The 17,048-nt window shown below is 34.9% G+C and overlaps 1 protein-coding gene across 6 annotated transcripts; it reads left to right on the top strand.

The window, feature by feature from the left end:
• Nucleotides 1-275: 275 nt before the first annotated feature.
• Nucleotides 276-15,458, top strand: LOC147843237 (uncharacterized). 6 transcript variants are annotated; one of them, XM_087262055.1, is made up of 6 exons: nucleotides 276-2,377; nucleotides 6,776-6,886; nucleotides 8,636-9,068; nucleotides 9,128-9,302; nucleotides 9,422-9,495; nucleotides 11,235-11,433. In XM_087262055.1, exon 1 carries the CDS (start codon nucleotides 1,819-1,821, stop codon nucleotides 2,341-2,343), a length of 525 nt encoding a protein of 174 aa, XP_087118181.1. In that variant the 5' UTR covers nucleotides 276-1,818; the 3' UTR covers nucleotides 2,344-2,377; nucleotides 6,776-6,886; nucleotides 8,636-9,068; nucleotides 9,128-9,302; nucleotides 9,422-9,495; nucleotides 11,235-11,433. The 6 variants fall into 6 exon arrangements, with proteins under 6 accessions (XP_087118181.1, XP_087118179.1, XP_087118180.1 ...); XM_087262053.1 differs by lacking the exons at nucleotides 9,128-9,302; nucleotides 9,422-9,495; nucleotides 11,235-11,433 and adding exons at nucleotides 14,280-14,348; nucleotides 14,426-15,458; XM_087262054.1 differs by lacking the exon at nucleotides 6,776-6,886.
• Nucleotides 15,459-17,048: the final 1,590 nt, after the last annotated feature.

Genomic DNA, 17,048 nt, shown 5'->3' with positions numbered 1-17,048 from the left:
AAAAAAAAATAGATTTTAATAATTTTAGATATTGTAAATTTCTCTTGTAATTTGTCATTATTATTGTTTTATTTTGTAAAATTTTGTTAAGTTATTTTGTTAGAAGTATAGTATAGTATAGTATCAGGATTTCAGACATGCTCATTTTAGTCAACACGATAATAATGTTTTACAGTAGCTTTAGAGGAGTTACAGTAAGTAGTCAGTTTACTAACCTTGCTTTTCAGTCACAGTTCATTTTTCTGACAGTGGCTGATTAAAAATGCTCTAAATGACAATATTTTTATTTGAAATGTTGAAGAAATGTTATCAGACCTTTATAGAATAAAATGCATTTAACTTAAACCCATAAATCCAGAGAAAGTCCTTGGTCTCTTATTTCTTCTGCCACAACTGTATTTAAATGGGATTATTATCATTATTATAAATAAAGACCATTCATTATTAGCATCATTAAATATAACATCAAACCAAAATACTAAATAAAACAAATGTAACTAAAATTTAAATAAATAAATAAATAATAGTAAAAAATAAAACACTTTAAGTAAATATTTTGGGTTTAAGGGGTACAACTAAGAGTTGTGATTCCTTTATTAAATGACAAATTTATGCATGGATCACTAAATATTTTCAGAATCAATAAACTATTAATAATTACTGCCGCTTTTTACATTTTTAGAGGTTAAAACAGCCCATTGTGCTGCTCGATGCTCTGATATTTAATTATTATATCATTCTACTTTGTCTGTATAGTCATGTACACACACTTATTATTATACAATTATTCATATGTATTTTTTCCATAAGGAACTGAATCAGAAGCACATTGCAGAATAAGATCAATAGTGTTGTCCCTTGAGAACACATGTTAAAATACTATTTTTTGTGAGACAATGAATAAAGTAATTATTACTAAATATCATGCACTTGCTTGGTTATTGATAATGAGGAAACATATAAACACATAAAAAATATGCCATGTAGGCTCGGCTCGGATGAAAAACACGGAAGAGGAACCAGAATGAAGGAGAGGACCAGAGAGAGACCCAGCGCTCCTGACAGAACCCAGCACAGTAATCCCTCTGGTTCCAGCTGAACGCACAATACACACAACAGTCAACAAGATCAGACAGACACACACACACACACACACACACACACACACACACACACACACACACACACACACACACACACACACACACACACACACACCATCAGTCTTAAACTGAAATTTTAAACATTCACAGGTTAACACATCCCAGCCCACCCCTGCTGTGGCTATTGTAAGGTAGTGTTTTGGAACTAATTACCAATGTTTTAAGGACGTACACATTAATTTAAGTCCTTAAAAAGTAATTATATAAACGGGTCACATCACCACACACACGCACTATTAAAGGGGCTGCCACGCCACTGCTAACGTGAGCAGACTTCTGACGTGGAAATGTATGACGAAGTTCAAAAGTAAAAATATAATAAAGAAAAACAAGGACAATATTTATTTTTTAGGTATATGGGGCTTCTATGGTTATGCATGATTATTAAGATATTTTCTGTATTTAGTAACATTTAACAAATACTGTACTGTAAACACACAGCTTTTGCTGCTCATTGACTTAACGCTGAAATCAATTAATGTATACATTTAAATGAGTCCCGTCGTCATTCTGTCACCATGGCAACTTGAATTGGTTTAAACATCCACACAACTGTCTATAAAGTAATCAGTACTGATCATCGCGCTACAAACTTCTGCACAAATCTCCCTTGGCAAAGTTTCAGCAGTTTGAGAAGTGTTTGAAGTTGTTCGTGATGACTCTGCGGCGCTCGAGAAGAACCAGGACGCGCCCCGGGCACCTGAAGGACTTCCTGCTGGAGCGCGTCTCTTCCTCTGAGGAGCCAGCAGCGGCGGCCAGGCCGGACACCTGCAGCTCGTCGGACACTTCCCTGGAGGAGAGGTACCTGAAGAACGCGGCTGTTCTTCCTGTCCTCCGTCCCGCAGCATCAGTCTCCTCCTCAGCGGGTGAGTGTCCACAGGAGGAGCCCCTCTCCATCCACGGTCGGAGTGTGCGGGACTTTCAGCAGATCTACTGCAGTGTGATGGGCTCCACCAAGAAGAGACGCGCTAGCCGATACAGCCTTCAGCAAGGACTCGAGATCAAGCAGCGGCTCTGGGAGAAGCTGGACCGGCCTGCACTGGAGGAGACCGAGCAACCAGATGGACGTGTGATCATCACGGAGAGCAGGTCCGAGTCCAGCGTCGCTCCTAGATTCAGGGTGGACATCAGCAGAGAGCCACTGCCCAAGGAGCCCCGGAGGAAGAAGCCCAGACACTGAGCCTTACTAGTGCCAGATGAAGGATCAAGGGCTCGTATGTACATACTGTATATATTGTATATAGTTATAGAATAAGTTTGCATGACATAAAATTTTACTTTTCATTCAAGTTTTATCACATTGCTGGATGTTTTGGTGACGGTCAGTGCTGCTGATATTCGGCTCTCAGGTTGTTGGGTTCTTTTGGATGCTTTGCTGGATGTTGACATGCGTTAAGCAAGGTTGTCTAGGCGGTTTCTTGTGTATTGCTGGTCTCCTCTGAGTGGTTTTTAGTACATTAGTGGTTGTTAGTTGTTAGTGTTGGCTGTTGGGTTAGGGTAGGTTAGGGTCCCTCACACGGTTTGCAGCTTGACGTGCTGTGAGGGCTTGTGTGCATCAGTGATGCTGAGAGCTACGCCACTGGTACTTCACAGCTACCGGTAGGGTCACCCATAGTGGACAGGTCTCAGCTGAGATGCCCGACCAAGACAAACCACCTGATTCTGGACAGCAGGAGATGACAGCCTGATGCTCCAGACAGAAGATGCCACCTGAATGGCCGAAAGAAACTACAAAATCACACACACAAACACACACACACACACACACACACACACACACACACACACACACACACACACACACACACACACACATATAAATATATATATATATATAACAAGCCCCCACAGCATATATAACACACACATGTTCAAAAACATAATAATTAATTTATAGAATATTTTACATTTTTGGCAAAAAATTAACTTTTAGTGTCTTAAAATGAGTCAACTTTCAGTAAAACACATGTATGAGATTTCATTATTTATTTGTTTATTTAACCAAACATGTAATACTTACGGCCCTGGGGAAAGTGACCTAATAAATTGATTTAATGCTATTTTTTGGCACAAATTTTATTTTAAATGTCATAAAACTGACTCAGAAATAACCACTGAAAGAAGATTTCAGTTCACTGTTGTTAAAAGTGAAAAGAAGTGAGCAGGTAAACATTTACAAAAATAGTCTACAATACAAATAAATTCATACAGATTTAAATGGCACAAAAGTGTGTGAATTTTGACTAAATTATTATCTGTGTGAACTATTCTTTTATTTCAAAGAATATAGTTTATTGTATTTTAATTGCATTTTAATATAAAAAATGTGATTTTTTTTCAAATGAGAATAATCCTGAAAATAAGAATCTAAATCTTCCAGTAGGTGGTAGTAAAGTCTAATGAATGAGATGATTCGGTCAAACAACTGAATCATTCAAACAAAGAGATAAACTGCTGTCTGGACTCTTTAAAACTTGCATTCATTGAGACACATTAAATATCTGATGTGACTATTAAGGTCATGTTTAATGCAATTCTCAGTACTTTTTCAAAAAAATTAATTTGATCTAATTTACAATAGGACTGCACAATATGTCGTTGTATCATCGATGTCGCAATGTGCGAGTCCGTAATAGTCAAAATGTATTTGGGATAATAGTTGACCAAACATTACAGTTAACAACATTCTGGAGTCATTCCAACTTTAAATCCTAAATGTTTATTATTTGCATGTGTTTTTAAGGCCTGTGACTGTGTAAGCATTTCCAGCAAATTGAAGCCATTTGGACACAGCAAATTAAATGTGTACAGCTTAAAGATTAATTGTACATTATATAAATATTTACTCAATGAAAACGATACAGGATTATTATTATTATTATTATACGGTGGTGATTTAAATTGTGTTGCTGAATAATGTTTAACTGCCTAGACCACAGGTGTCAAACTCAGTTCCAAAAGGGCCGCAGCTCTGCACAGTTTAGTTCCACCCCTAATTAAACACACCTGATCAAACTAATTGAGTCCTTCAGGCTTGTTTGAAACCTACAGGTAATTGTGTTGGAGCAGGGTTGGAACTAAACTGTGCAGGGCTTCGACCCTCCAGGAATTGAGTTTGACACCCCTGGCCTAGACAATCCTAAATGATTGTTGATTTGTATTTCTTGTATTAACTTTGCTTGCAGTATTTTTATTTACTATATTACTACTACTATTAGTGAGGAGCGAGGCCAGAAATGTCAAAATAAGTGGAACTTGCTGAAATAGGATTGGGCCTTAGTGCCTACTCTTAAACTAAGTGTATAATAACTAGTTTCTTATATTTATGATAATTGATAATGTAGTCATTGATTTAACAAGTGACAATTTTGAGTATTAATCCTCATTTTTAAATTAATAAATTGCAAAATGTGCAGAGAATCTGAAATCATTCACTTTGTCATGAGGCAAGTAGAACACTAACCTTGTCGTTCAGCAATAAACATATAAATATAAGTCAAAGTCGGCTTTATTGTCAATTTAAATACATGTACAGGAAACACAGAGAATCATATTGTGTTACTCTCAGACCCTAGATGAATAACATATAATATTAAAATGAATAGTAGAATTTTTAAAATAATTTACCATAAATTCATATGCACATATAATATCATTTAAAAATGTAGGCAAAAATAAAAAATTGTAAACAATACATTTACACTTAAGTGCCCATATAAGCATTTTTAAACTGATTCTGATACTACTCTTCTGCAAATAAGATCAATAAATGTCCTGTTAAATCTTGCAGACTTTTGAACAAGATTACTACACTACAAAATTACCATGAAACTACCAAAATAAGGGATTTCATTAAATGCTGATCAGTTAAAACAGATAAATATATTATCATAAGGGCTGTCAAATGATAAAAAAATTAACGTAATTAATCACACTTTTTTTTGTTATTAATCATGATTAATCACAAATTGGCATATTTATTACAGAAATGCATGGAAGTGCCATTTGAATTTCAAAACAATCAATGCCAATAACAAACAAAAGTGATTTCCATGTTGGATTCTAAGTGGACTGTGAATGAACTGCTGAACTTCAGTTAAAGTCTAAAGATTAAAAATGAAACAGCCGAAATCGCATCAAACTCTGGAGGAAACGCAAGATAGCCTGGTGATGCGACATTAATTGTTTTATACTAAAACTTTCCTTCTAAAAGTGTGTCCTTTCTCTTATCTAAATTTCTTTGCATGGTAAACAAACGCAGGGCCAGAGTAAGCTTAACTGATGCTCTACACTGTAAAAAAACTGCGTTATTTTAACGGTAAAAGTCTGTACATTCTACAGTGAAAACCTGTTAAACGATTAACAGCTTATTTCAGTGTAAAATACGGAAAATAGCTGTAACAGATCTAACCTTCGTTTTCGAGAAACTAATCAGAGTGTCTAAAATCTAACCACACACCCTCATTCACTAGTCCCTAAATTAGTTAATTAGTTTAGTCCACTAGACAAAGTGAATGACCACAAATAAGTGAATTGATGAACACCTGCAGCTAACAAGCACAATCACTGAAGAAAAGAACAAGAAATAAAACTACAGACACAGCCTCGCACCAAACCAACTGAATTAAAACAGAGAATTAAACAACTCCATTAAATAACAGCATTAGCAGCTTCACTGATTACAGTTTGACTTCAGTTCTCTCATATCTGCAAGAATATTTGATAATGAACAGAGGTTTATAATTTTAATAAAAAAATTTTGATTTTGACCTCTCCATCATGGAGATCAGAGACTGCTTTAGTTGAGCTCTTGGACTGTTACTCTTATATCTTAATGTTTCTCTGGCTGTCAATTGTGTTTCTGAAACTCATCAGTTATAGCAAGAAATGTGACGAAACTTTCATGTACTTATTGCAAATGAATTTCCTAAATCATAAAAAAGTTATTCAATTAAATTTATGTGATGTTATTTGGGACAGTAGTACAGCTTCCAGAAGGATCACAAATAATTATGAAGGAATTAATAATTATTCTAGCTACTCATTTGCGACACACAGACATTAAGAATAGGGAAATGAACCTCAACCATGGTTGCTAAAAAAAAAAAAAAAACTGCTAAATTTATTCATTCCGCAATGCATGCTGGGTACTTGCACATTACAAAACTCCCAGCATGCATTGCAGCTTGAATAAATTTTGCAGCTTTATGCTCTTAAAATATCTTTCTTTGTTCTGGGTTGTTTTTTTATTTGATTTTGATTTTTTTGTTTTTCACCATTATTGAGATTCAAAGACTAATTGTTGATGTCTGTGTGTTTTTGAGTTCTGCCATAGTTGAAACATTCTTATTGTGAATGGTGTATTTAGACCTGTTAAACTGTCATTTTTTGCTGAAGCTCCAGTGGGTTCACTTGCGTATAATTTTAAATTTTTACACCTAACATGATATTCAACAAGAAGACAAGGGGCTTGCTTTGATACGCTAGTTAATCTCATCAGACTTAATGTTATATTTTATTTTGCTTCCTCTTGCTATACAAATATAGTTATTAACACAATTAGTCATAGCAACCAAAAAATAAATTTTTTTTTTTTTTTTTTTTAAATCAAGGAGTTGAAGATCCCAACTAAAGCAAACTCTGTCCTCCGTCATGGTGACTTCAAATGAACAACAAAAAATTCATTAAGAGCTTTTGTTCACATGACAGAAATAAAGTGAAAGGTCAGTAATAAGTGAAGCTCCTAATGTTTGTGGAGTTGTTTATTGATCTCTGCTGAGATCTTGAGAAATTACATTTTATTGTGTAATTTGTTTTATTTTTGTTAATTATTATTTTTTTAAGAGTTTTATTCTCAGTTGATTTCATCTTTAATTTTGGCTGTAATTTGTGTTATTTGGTCTTGTTCTTTCTTTCAGTGATTCTGCTGTTAACAGATGTTCATCAATAATTCTCGATCCTCCTCTAATTAGTCACTTAATTATTTCATTAACTTTCTCACTGTCTGAGTGTTCAACCCTCTGTAGTAAGGACCCTAGTGAGGATTTTGCTCGGGGATTTAAGGGGTTAAATGTGTTTGACAAAAAATTACAGACTGTGGAATGTATTTTTAACAGAAACATTCTGTAAACTGAATTTACGAATGTAAAATGTTGAAAACAGTAGATTACTGGCAACCACAGCTGCCAGTTTTTTTTTTTGTAAAATCAAGAAAAACAACAGCAAAATACTGTAAAACATTTTTGTGTCACTATTGTGGTGGATAGTAGTGTCTGTGTGCAAGTCCAAGATGAACTAAGAGAAATCTGATGGTATGCTGCATCTTCTTTTGTTTAAATGTAACTGTGTAGTTACTAATGCAGTGAAAATCTGTTTGTTAATTACAATCACACTTGAGTATAATAATGCATTTAATGACTTTACATTATTTAAAAAGTTTTTGTAGTGAACTGATGTACAATGGTTCTCAATATCAATATGCTCAGATATATTACTTAGACATTTAAAATATTGATTTTAATGCCAGTAAAATCCAATTAAAATGTAGTTGCTTTCTGCAAATATAAATAATTAACTCAAAGGTTTGTAAATTATCATTGCATCAGTTAATTAATACATTTTTCGTTTGTTAAAAATACAAAATTTTTCTGTAAAAACTATTTAATTAAAAAATTCTGTATTTTTTACAAAAAACTTCTGGCAACCATAGCTGCCAGTATTTTTCCGTAAATTTTACAGATTTTTTTTACAGTGTAGGCAAACGGCAACCGTGCTGCCCTCAACCCAAAAGTAACCAGTTTGCAGATGAATATAAGGACCGCCTAGGTCGCCTATATGCACCCTCCATCCCTAAACACACGTCGACTACTACAGGAAAGCAAAAAAAACAAATAGCAACTGCGTTATTTTTTTTTTAAACGCGTTAAATATTTCTAATTAATCACGTGTATTAACATGCTAATTTTGACAGTCCTTATTATTATAATACTCATTATTAATACTCATTTGTCGCTTTATAACTCATAATGTTCTTGACCAGCAGATCAGAATAGTCAGCTGGACAGCACTTAGTTTCATTTTAAAGCTGCTGCCTCAATCAAATCAAGTCAAAAACAAAAGCGCTCATCAGCATAAAGTGCAACAGTTGGACAGTTCCATTTTGTGCAATAGTAGGGGGACTTTAAATTTGATTGACAAACTTAAAATAACTAGGATGCTGTTAATCATCGACATTCAATATCATTCATATTCCACCTTACATTCGTTACATGTTTTCAATAAAGAATTTTAAGCTTTAAAATATTTTTGTCTCACTGGGCCACCCTTAATCTGAGTGTGCCAGTGCCACCCTGGCCCTTATGTAGCCTCGCCACTGTTATTAGTTATTACTAAACAGTACTATTGACCTAGTTTTTATAGTCTTGGCTCTTCACCCTGAATAATTCCGCTTTTGTGTCTATCTTTGTGTGCAGGAGAAGCATTGGTGGAGGTGTTGGAGCTGGAGCTGGAGGCAGTGGAAGCAAAGATCTGTGACCTCGAGATGAAGCGGGCATAGCTCTGGGAACAATGGGCCTCAATTGACGTCTCCCGGGCTGCTGCTCGCTTATCTGAGTTAAGTGTGTGATACAATCTCAACACATCCGCCTCAACCCCTTGTGTTTCTCTGTCCAGGCCCAGCGCACCGGGGATGCGGCACACTCAGGTGTGGTTTACTCCAGCACAGGCCCCTGGGTGCAGCAGCGACACAACATGAGTCAGGACCTGGTGCAGGGGCTCTCCTCCGCTGCTGCCTAAGGTGTTCGAGATCCCCACAAAGAACCGATTTGCCCCCTCCACAAGATGGGACGCGGCGTCACAATCATTGGCAATTCCATTGTTCGTCACGTCCTCACTGCATCCATAAAGGTAACAATGTAAGCACCCACTGCTTTCCTGGTGCTCATGTTTAGGATGTTTCTGCTAAGGTACCTGCTATCCTGAGCTCTGGCGAAAGCATTGAAGCTGTCGTCCTACACATTGGGATGAACAAGATCCTGAAGAGGCACTTCAGGAGCCTAATCAAGACAGTTCTACGCACCTCCCTCACCATGCAGATCATCTTTCTGGACCACTTCCTACTTACTGCTGAGGAAATTAAAGGTTCATTGGATGTGAATGAATGATTCGTGAATTGCTCTGAATGAATGGCTATTAACATGGTGTGAAAAACAGAAATCGCTCTTTGCTAATAACTGGAATCTTTTCTGGGAGCGTCCTAGGCTTTTCCGTGCTGATAGTCTGCACCCCAGCAGAGCAGGACAACATCTCCAGAATGCTTCATTCTGTCTGACTAGTAAGTGAAAATTCACATTTTAACCATAAAGACTCTTGCTCATCCCACTTAAATCATAGTAATGCATATCTGGCTATCTACATCTATATCTATATCAATATCTGGTATAATGAGATTAAGAAGTAAATTTACTCTGTATTCTAGAAGCAATCAAAGAAGACTCAAACCAGAAAAACTGCTAAAAAATAGAATTTTTTTTTAAGTTTGGTCTTCTAAGCTTTTAATGAGCTTGATGTAGTAGCTAGCAGTACAGATGCTGTCTTCACTAGCACACTAAATACTGTGGCACCCATTAAATTAAAAAAAGGCTAGAGAGAAAAAAACTACACCATGGTATAACAGTCATACTCGCGTTCCCTTGAATGTAAGTGAAAAAAAAAACAAAAAAAGCAAAAAACAAATTAGAGGTCTTTAGAATTGCGTACAAAGATAATATGTCCAGCTATAGGAGGGCTCTAAAATCTTTCAGGGCTGAGCACCTCCACAAACTTATAGGGAATAACCTTAACAATCCTAGATATTTATTTAACACTATTGCTTAACTAACTAATAATCAGTCATTGTTGGTATAAAATGTCCCACAGCTAAATTAATATTGATGACTTGAATTAGGGGTGATAAAATAAAAGGTTTCAGACAGAAAATAGAAGATGTTAAACTTTCTGCACTGCCTTATACTTCAGATTCAAAAAACATTACACTAAATCAAAATAATATAGATCACTAGGAAGAGCTAGATAAACCTATACATGTCTAAACCAGCTACATGTATGTTAGACCCAAGTCCAGCATAATTACTGAAAGAGTTGCTACCTGTAGTAGGAGAACCTCTTCTTAACCTCATCAACTCCTCTCTATCGTTAGGTCCTGTTCCAATTCCTTTCAAGCTAGCTGTTATTAGGCCTATTATTAAGAAACCACAACTGGACCCCAGCAACTTAGCTAATTATAGACCCATTTCAAATCTTCCATTTATATCTAAAATACTAGAACAAGCCGTTTCTGCCCAATTATTCTGCTATCTGCAGATGGACAAAGTTTTTGAAGTGTTTCAGGCCTCATCACAGTACAGAAACAGCGTTAGTGAAAATAACCAACAATTTACTTTTAGCTGCCCGATGCTGCATCTCATTACTAGTTTTACTTGATCTCAGGGCTGCATTTAACATCATCGATCACAATATAGTCATAGATCGCATAAAATCTACAGGTGACCAGGGACAGGCTTTACGATGGTTTAAGTCAGTGGTCTCAAACTCAATTCCTAGAGGGCCACAGCTCTGCATAGTTTAGCTCCAACCACATTCAACTCAGAACTGCTTAAATAAATGGACAGCTTTCACAAGTCAGTCTAGTAAAGAATGGGGTACTCAAGGATCAGTTTTAGGCCCTTTGCTGTTTACAATATACATGCCAACCCTGGGAGACATTATTAGAAGACACTGGATCAGCTTTCACTGCTATGCAGATGATACTAAATTATTTATTTCAACTAAACCTGATGAGATGTCTGAACTGTTTAAGCTAACTAAGTGTTTTAAAGATGTTAAAGACTGGATGACCAACAAAGTTAGCGTTACCTCTACTACAATAGATCTGGGTGTTATATTAGACAGCAACTTAACTTTTGAAAACCAAATCTCCCATGTCTTTTTTCATCTGAGAAATATTGCTAAGTTAAGAAGCATAATGTCCATTTCAGATGCAGAAAAGCTAATTCATGCTTTTATGACTTCTAGGCTGGATAACTGTAATGCAGACATCCCAAGCCTCCCGGAAGTTCCGGGAGTATCCCGCAAATGCATAGTGACTCCTGGATGCCCGCAAATGAATCATAGTCTCTGACCCAGTCCTTAAATACGGTGCACACTCCTCTCCACCGCATCCCTCCCAACTCGTTAAGTATGTCGCACGCAACTCACCCCCACCGCTCTTCAGGTACGTCTCGTGCGCACACGCCCTTGCTCAGATACGTCGCTCACTCCTAAACCCAGTAAAGCATACTCTTAATGCATCACATAATCACATAATGGTATTATGCATGAATGTGCTTTATGCAGGTGAGTGGGCTTGACAGACCACCTGTAGGACACTCTCCTCTCTTAATGCACCAGGCATTTTGCTAGAAATACATGTATGCTTTATATGTTTGTTTTTATGTCTGTTCATATAACGTTTATGTATAGCACTTCATTTTCACATTGACATTAATATCTCTTGTTTAATACACTATGAAGAGCAGCTACGCTAATTATATTCTTTGTTCTCTTTTTCCTCCTGGGGTCACCCATCTCGAGAACTCTAGAGATTGTGCAGCACCATTTATGGAATCTAAAACCTGTGAAGAGACAATGCCAACCATCAAGGACAGCAGATACGAAGAGATGATGCCAACCATCAAGGACTTTGAACAACACATACACTTAATACACAGATACACTTCATTAAACATGGACACATAGACATCACCTATAGCAGGGGCTCTCAACCTTTTTCACTTCGGGCCACTCTTCTTTCTCCAATCAATTTTTGAAGGCCCACCTGTCTGACATTTTCTCTAAAATTTTTAACATTTTAAATTTTTTCATTTAAACTTTTATTTATTAACAAATAATATATTATATTATTTTAACAAATATATATTATACATTTGTTGTGCCTTCTATTATTTTTTATTATCAGCATTTTATATATATTTTCACATTTTCACAGTTTGTCTGATAATATTTTTTCTTCTGGAAAAAGTCATATTTGTTTTATTTTGGCTAGAATAAAAGCAGTTTTTATTTTTTTAAACACCATTTTAAGAACAAAATTATTAGCCCCTTTAACCTACTTTTTTTCTCGATAGTCTACAGAACAAACCATTGTTGTACAATGACTTGCCTTATTACACTAACCCGCCTAGTTAACCTAATTAAACTTGTTAAGCCTTTAAATGTCACTTTAAGCTGTATAGAAGTTTCTTGAAAAATATCTAGTCAAATATTATTTACTGTCATCATGGCAAAGATAAAATAAATCAGTTCTTAGAAATCATTTATTAAAACTTATGTTTACAAATGCATTGAAAAAATGTGCTCTCTGTTAAACAGAAATTGGGGAAAAACTAAACTGTATATTAAAAATAAATAAAATTAGATATATTATAGGTTGTATATAAAATTACATATATATATATATATATATATATATATATATATATATATATATATATATATATATATATATATATATATATCATTTTATAGACAACTAAACTTATAATATATATAACTTTATTTATTTTTTAAAAAACATACACAGATTCAAAGAGAACCACAAATCAACAGGGAGACTGCAAAAGAACAGCTTCTACTTTAAACTGGACTGACTGAAAATCTACTATTAAATATATCAAAACTATACAGACAAATGTAAAATAAAGTTAAACACCCTAAATCTGTTGAAACGAGTCGATCTGATGGCAGTTGAGATTGCAGGATATTATTGGTCTGAAGCTCATGTCCAAGTTTATTTTACATTCTATGGTAGAAACATGCATTGAGCCTTGCTAGATCCTCCTGTGGTGCACGTCTCTTATTAAACACTCACAGGACATTAATTTAGACAACTATGCAGATGTATTAAATAGTTCACAAAAAATACACAAAGAAAGACTTTCACTTTCACTTCTTGCATAGTTTGGGATTGAACAGACATGCGTAAAGCAGTTACAGACGCGATCAAGCTGTTTTTGCTCTTGTTTTGAGTTTGAAGTGATCAATTAGAGAACAGCAAAAAGCGCATGACTTCGATCATTTTAATATAGCATACTATAATGAAATCCAAAAAGTTATAGTATAATATTGAGAGGTCATATCGTGGCCTACCTGCAGGGTTGCTGAGGCCCACTAGTGGGCTGCGGCCCTTTGGTTGAGAATCCCTGACCTATATGCTATAATATTGCACGATAACTATGTCTGTATACAATAACATAAATTTGATTGTTACTTTGACTTAATCTGATTGTAATGCAGTAATGTGCACCTTTTGTAAAGCTGATTTGAAATAATTATTGTAAAAAGTGCTGAACAAATAAACCTGACTTGAATTGAACAGTTGGTGGAGAGCTGTATACTTTGGGAAGTCCTGCTGCTGCTGCCGGGCTTCTAGACCACCTGCATGCCAGAGACTGGATCTCTTCTCACCTGCACTGAACTCAACACTGATGCAGCACCAGGTGGGTACTTATTCACTGTCACTCAGTGCTTTTAAAAAAGCTTTTGGTTACCTTTGGATTAAGCCTGTTTCACACATAGCCAACTAAAATGCCTTCATTGTAAAATAAAGTCAAAATTATTCACACATCTTTTCCCCACAGGATGTTTAACAGAAGATTTTTCACAGTATTTCCTATAATATTTTTTACTTCTGGGTAAAGTCTTATTTATTTTTTTTTTTTTTCAGCTACAATAAAAGCAAGTTTTTAGTTCTGTTAAGCAATAAGTTATGCGGATATAAAGTGTAACATACACTATATCAGTTAAAACATAAGGCTATGGAAGATTTTTTCATCCATAGTTGAAATTTTGTGTCATAAAAGTAATTTTAAACAAAAAGAAAACAATTTACTTGCAAATGGCTCACATGTTTTCATTATTTTTTATTTATGACAATGTGAACTCAAATCTGACTTTATATCTCTCCAGTTACAGGCTTCAGGCATGAAATGTGTGAAAAAGGCTGAATAAAATGTAGAGATCAGTTTAAAATGAGTAACAATAAGCTGTTTGTCTCTTCAGGCTGAGAATCATGAATAATGCTGCTGAAGATCAACAGTTTTCTCTCACTTGTTGAATGTCTTCTTTCAGGTAATGATCCTCCTGTTTCCATCATTCAGCATGTTTAGTGAGATCCAGAAGTAGATTCCGTTGTTTTGTCATTGCAGATTGTGGAGGAAGCTCCTACAAGAAGCTTGAGTTTGATCCAGAATGGCTGGCCATCTTGAAAGCGACAGACAACCTTCAAAAACCATCCGCCAGTTTCTGGAACCCTCTGTTGGACAACACAGCAGACACAAAACACATAACAATGATTTACTGATAGCTTTCTGATACTACTGTACCCTTTTCACAAGCCTGACGTGTTTAGCTGTCTTCGGCATCTGAAATCCTTAAAAGTTTTTAACATTTTGATTAAAAAAAAAAAACATATGAACATTTATATGTGTTTATGAATGTATCATATCATCTTGCTTCGAATTACAAAAAATGAATTATCGCTTGTGCAATGTGTTTCCAATGCAGCGTCTACGAGGCTGAGAGTAAAATTAATGTTATTCTCTCCTCTGGCTGCTGTCATCAGTCGCACACTAGTTTTTTCCTTTTCTGAAAGTCTTTATAACACCATTGTGGAGTTTGTCTTTTATTATTTTATTAAGTTATTTGTTGTACTCACTCTCCCATTCACTGCGCTCTATGTTTTCCCTACTATGATGACAGAAATGTGAAAAGGGTCTATTGACAACTTTGGCTTAAAAGAATAGTTCACCCGAAAATGAAAATCACCCCAACATTTACTCCATCATACAGTATAGCCTCAAGTCAGACTCAGGTCAGGTGTATAAATGTTTATGGGGGGATTTTTATTTTTGGGTCACATATTTGTTTAACTCGTTCATCCCAGTAGATGTAACACATTTACATGACATGCGCAATAAAATAAGGTCAAATTACTGTATTCATCTGAACTGAGGTCACGATAGTCAGTACTTTACACATGAATTCATTTCTATTTCTAAGTAGTTTAGCATCCTGTTCTTCTTCTTTCAGGTGGGACTGCAGTCCTTCAGACAGACATCTACATCCTGGTGGGCAGAGCGGACAGGCTTACAGGGAGAAGATTTTCAGCTTTCTTTGATAACCCAAAATTTCAGAAGAACTGCATTTATCAGAATTAAACATGCAAGACATTTTAAATGACTTTATCGTCACATTTGCTCAAGTTAAAATATCCTTGTTAAATAAAACTGTTCATTTAAAAATAAAAGAATAAAGTCAATAATTCTGCTTGCTCTAAGCTATTTAATATTGTAATATAATGCTACAAAAGCTTTTTTTATTTCAGGTTTATCAGCTATTTGAATATTTTAATCATCAAAGAATCCTAAAAAAACTAATCAAATGCTAATAAATATTGATAATAATAATAATAATAATAATAATAATAATAATAATAATAATAATAATAATAATAATAATAATAATAATTGGACTGTTTTTGCTGTGCTTTGGAGCAAATGCAGGTTTGGTGAGCTGAAGAGACTTCTTTAAAAAGTTAGCTTAATAGATAGTGGGTTTTTCCTATAAAAAATTGATTGTCAAAAAAAAAAAAAAGATTTAAATAATTTTAGATATTGTAAATTTCTCTGGTAATTTGTCATAATTTTTGTTTTATTTTGTAAATTAGAAGTATAGTATAGTATCAGGATTTCAGACATGCTCATTTTAGTCAACACGATACTAATGTTTTACAGTAGCTTTAGAGGAGTTACAGTAAGTAGTCAGTTTGCTAACCTTGCTTTTCAGTCACAATTAATTTTTCTGACAGTGGCTGATTAAAAATGCTCTAAATGACAATATTTTTATTTGAAATATTGAAGAAATGTTATCAGACTGTATTTAAATGGAATTATTATTATTATTCTAAATAAAGACCATTTATTATTATCATTAAATATAACATCAAACCAAAATACTAAGTAAAACAAATGTAACTAAAATTTAAATAAATAAATAGTAAAAAATAAAACACTTTAAGCAAATATTTTGGGTTTAAGGGGTACAACTAAGAGTTGTGATTCCTTTATTAAATGACAAATTTATGCATGGATCACTAAATATTTTCAGAATCAATAAACTATTAATAATTTTACTGTCCCTTTTTACATTTTTAGAGGTTAAAACAGCCCATTGTGCTGCTCGAGGCTCTGATATTTTATTATTATATCATTCTACTTTGTCTGTATAGTTATGTACACACACTGGTAGTTTGACCGCTTTCTGCCTTTTATTATTCATATGGATTTTTTCCATAAGGAACTGAATCAGAAGTGCATTGCAGAATAAGATCAATAGTGTTGTCCCTTGAGAACACATGTTAAAATACTATTTTTTGTGAGACAATGAATAAAGTAATTATTACTAAATATCATGCACTTGCTTGGTTATTGATAATGAGGAAACATATAAACACATAAAAAATATGCCATGTAGGCTCGGCTCGGATGAAAAACACGGAAGAGGAACCAGAATGAAGGAGAGGACCAGAGAGAGACCCAGCGCTCCTGACAGAACCCAGCACAGTAATCCCTCTGGTTCCAGCTGAACGCACAATACACACAACAGTCAACAAGATCAGACAGACACACACACACACACACACACACACACACACACACACACACGCACACACACACACACACACACACCATCAGTCTTAAACTGAAATTTTAAACATTCACAGGTTAACACAACCCAGCCCACCCCTGCTGTGGCTATTGTAAGGTAGTG

The sequence above is a fragment of the Danio rerio genome, chromosome 7 (assembly GCF_052040795.2).
Source record: "Danio rerio strain M-AB ecotype USA chromosome 7, GRCz13ab, whole genome shotgun sequence".
Classification (NCBI taxonomy): domain Eukaryota; kingdom Metazoa; phylum Chordata; class Actinopteri; order Cypriniformes; family Danionidae; genus Danio; species Danio rerio.
Note: the sequence above shows the minus strand (reverse complement) of the source record. Positions and strands in the feature narration are given on the sequence as shown.

Coding starts and splice junctions, on each gene's coding strand:
- LOC147843237 (XM_087262050.1), top strand. CDS start 1,819: ATGACTCTGCGGCGCTCGAGAAGAACCAGGACGCGCCCCGGGCACCTG.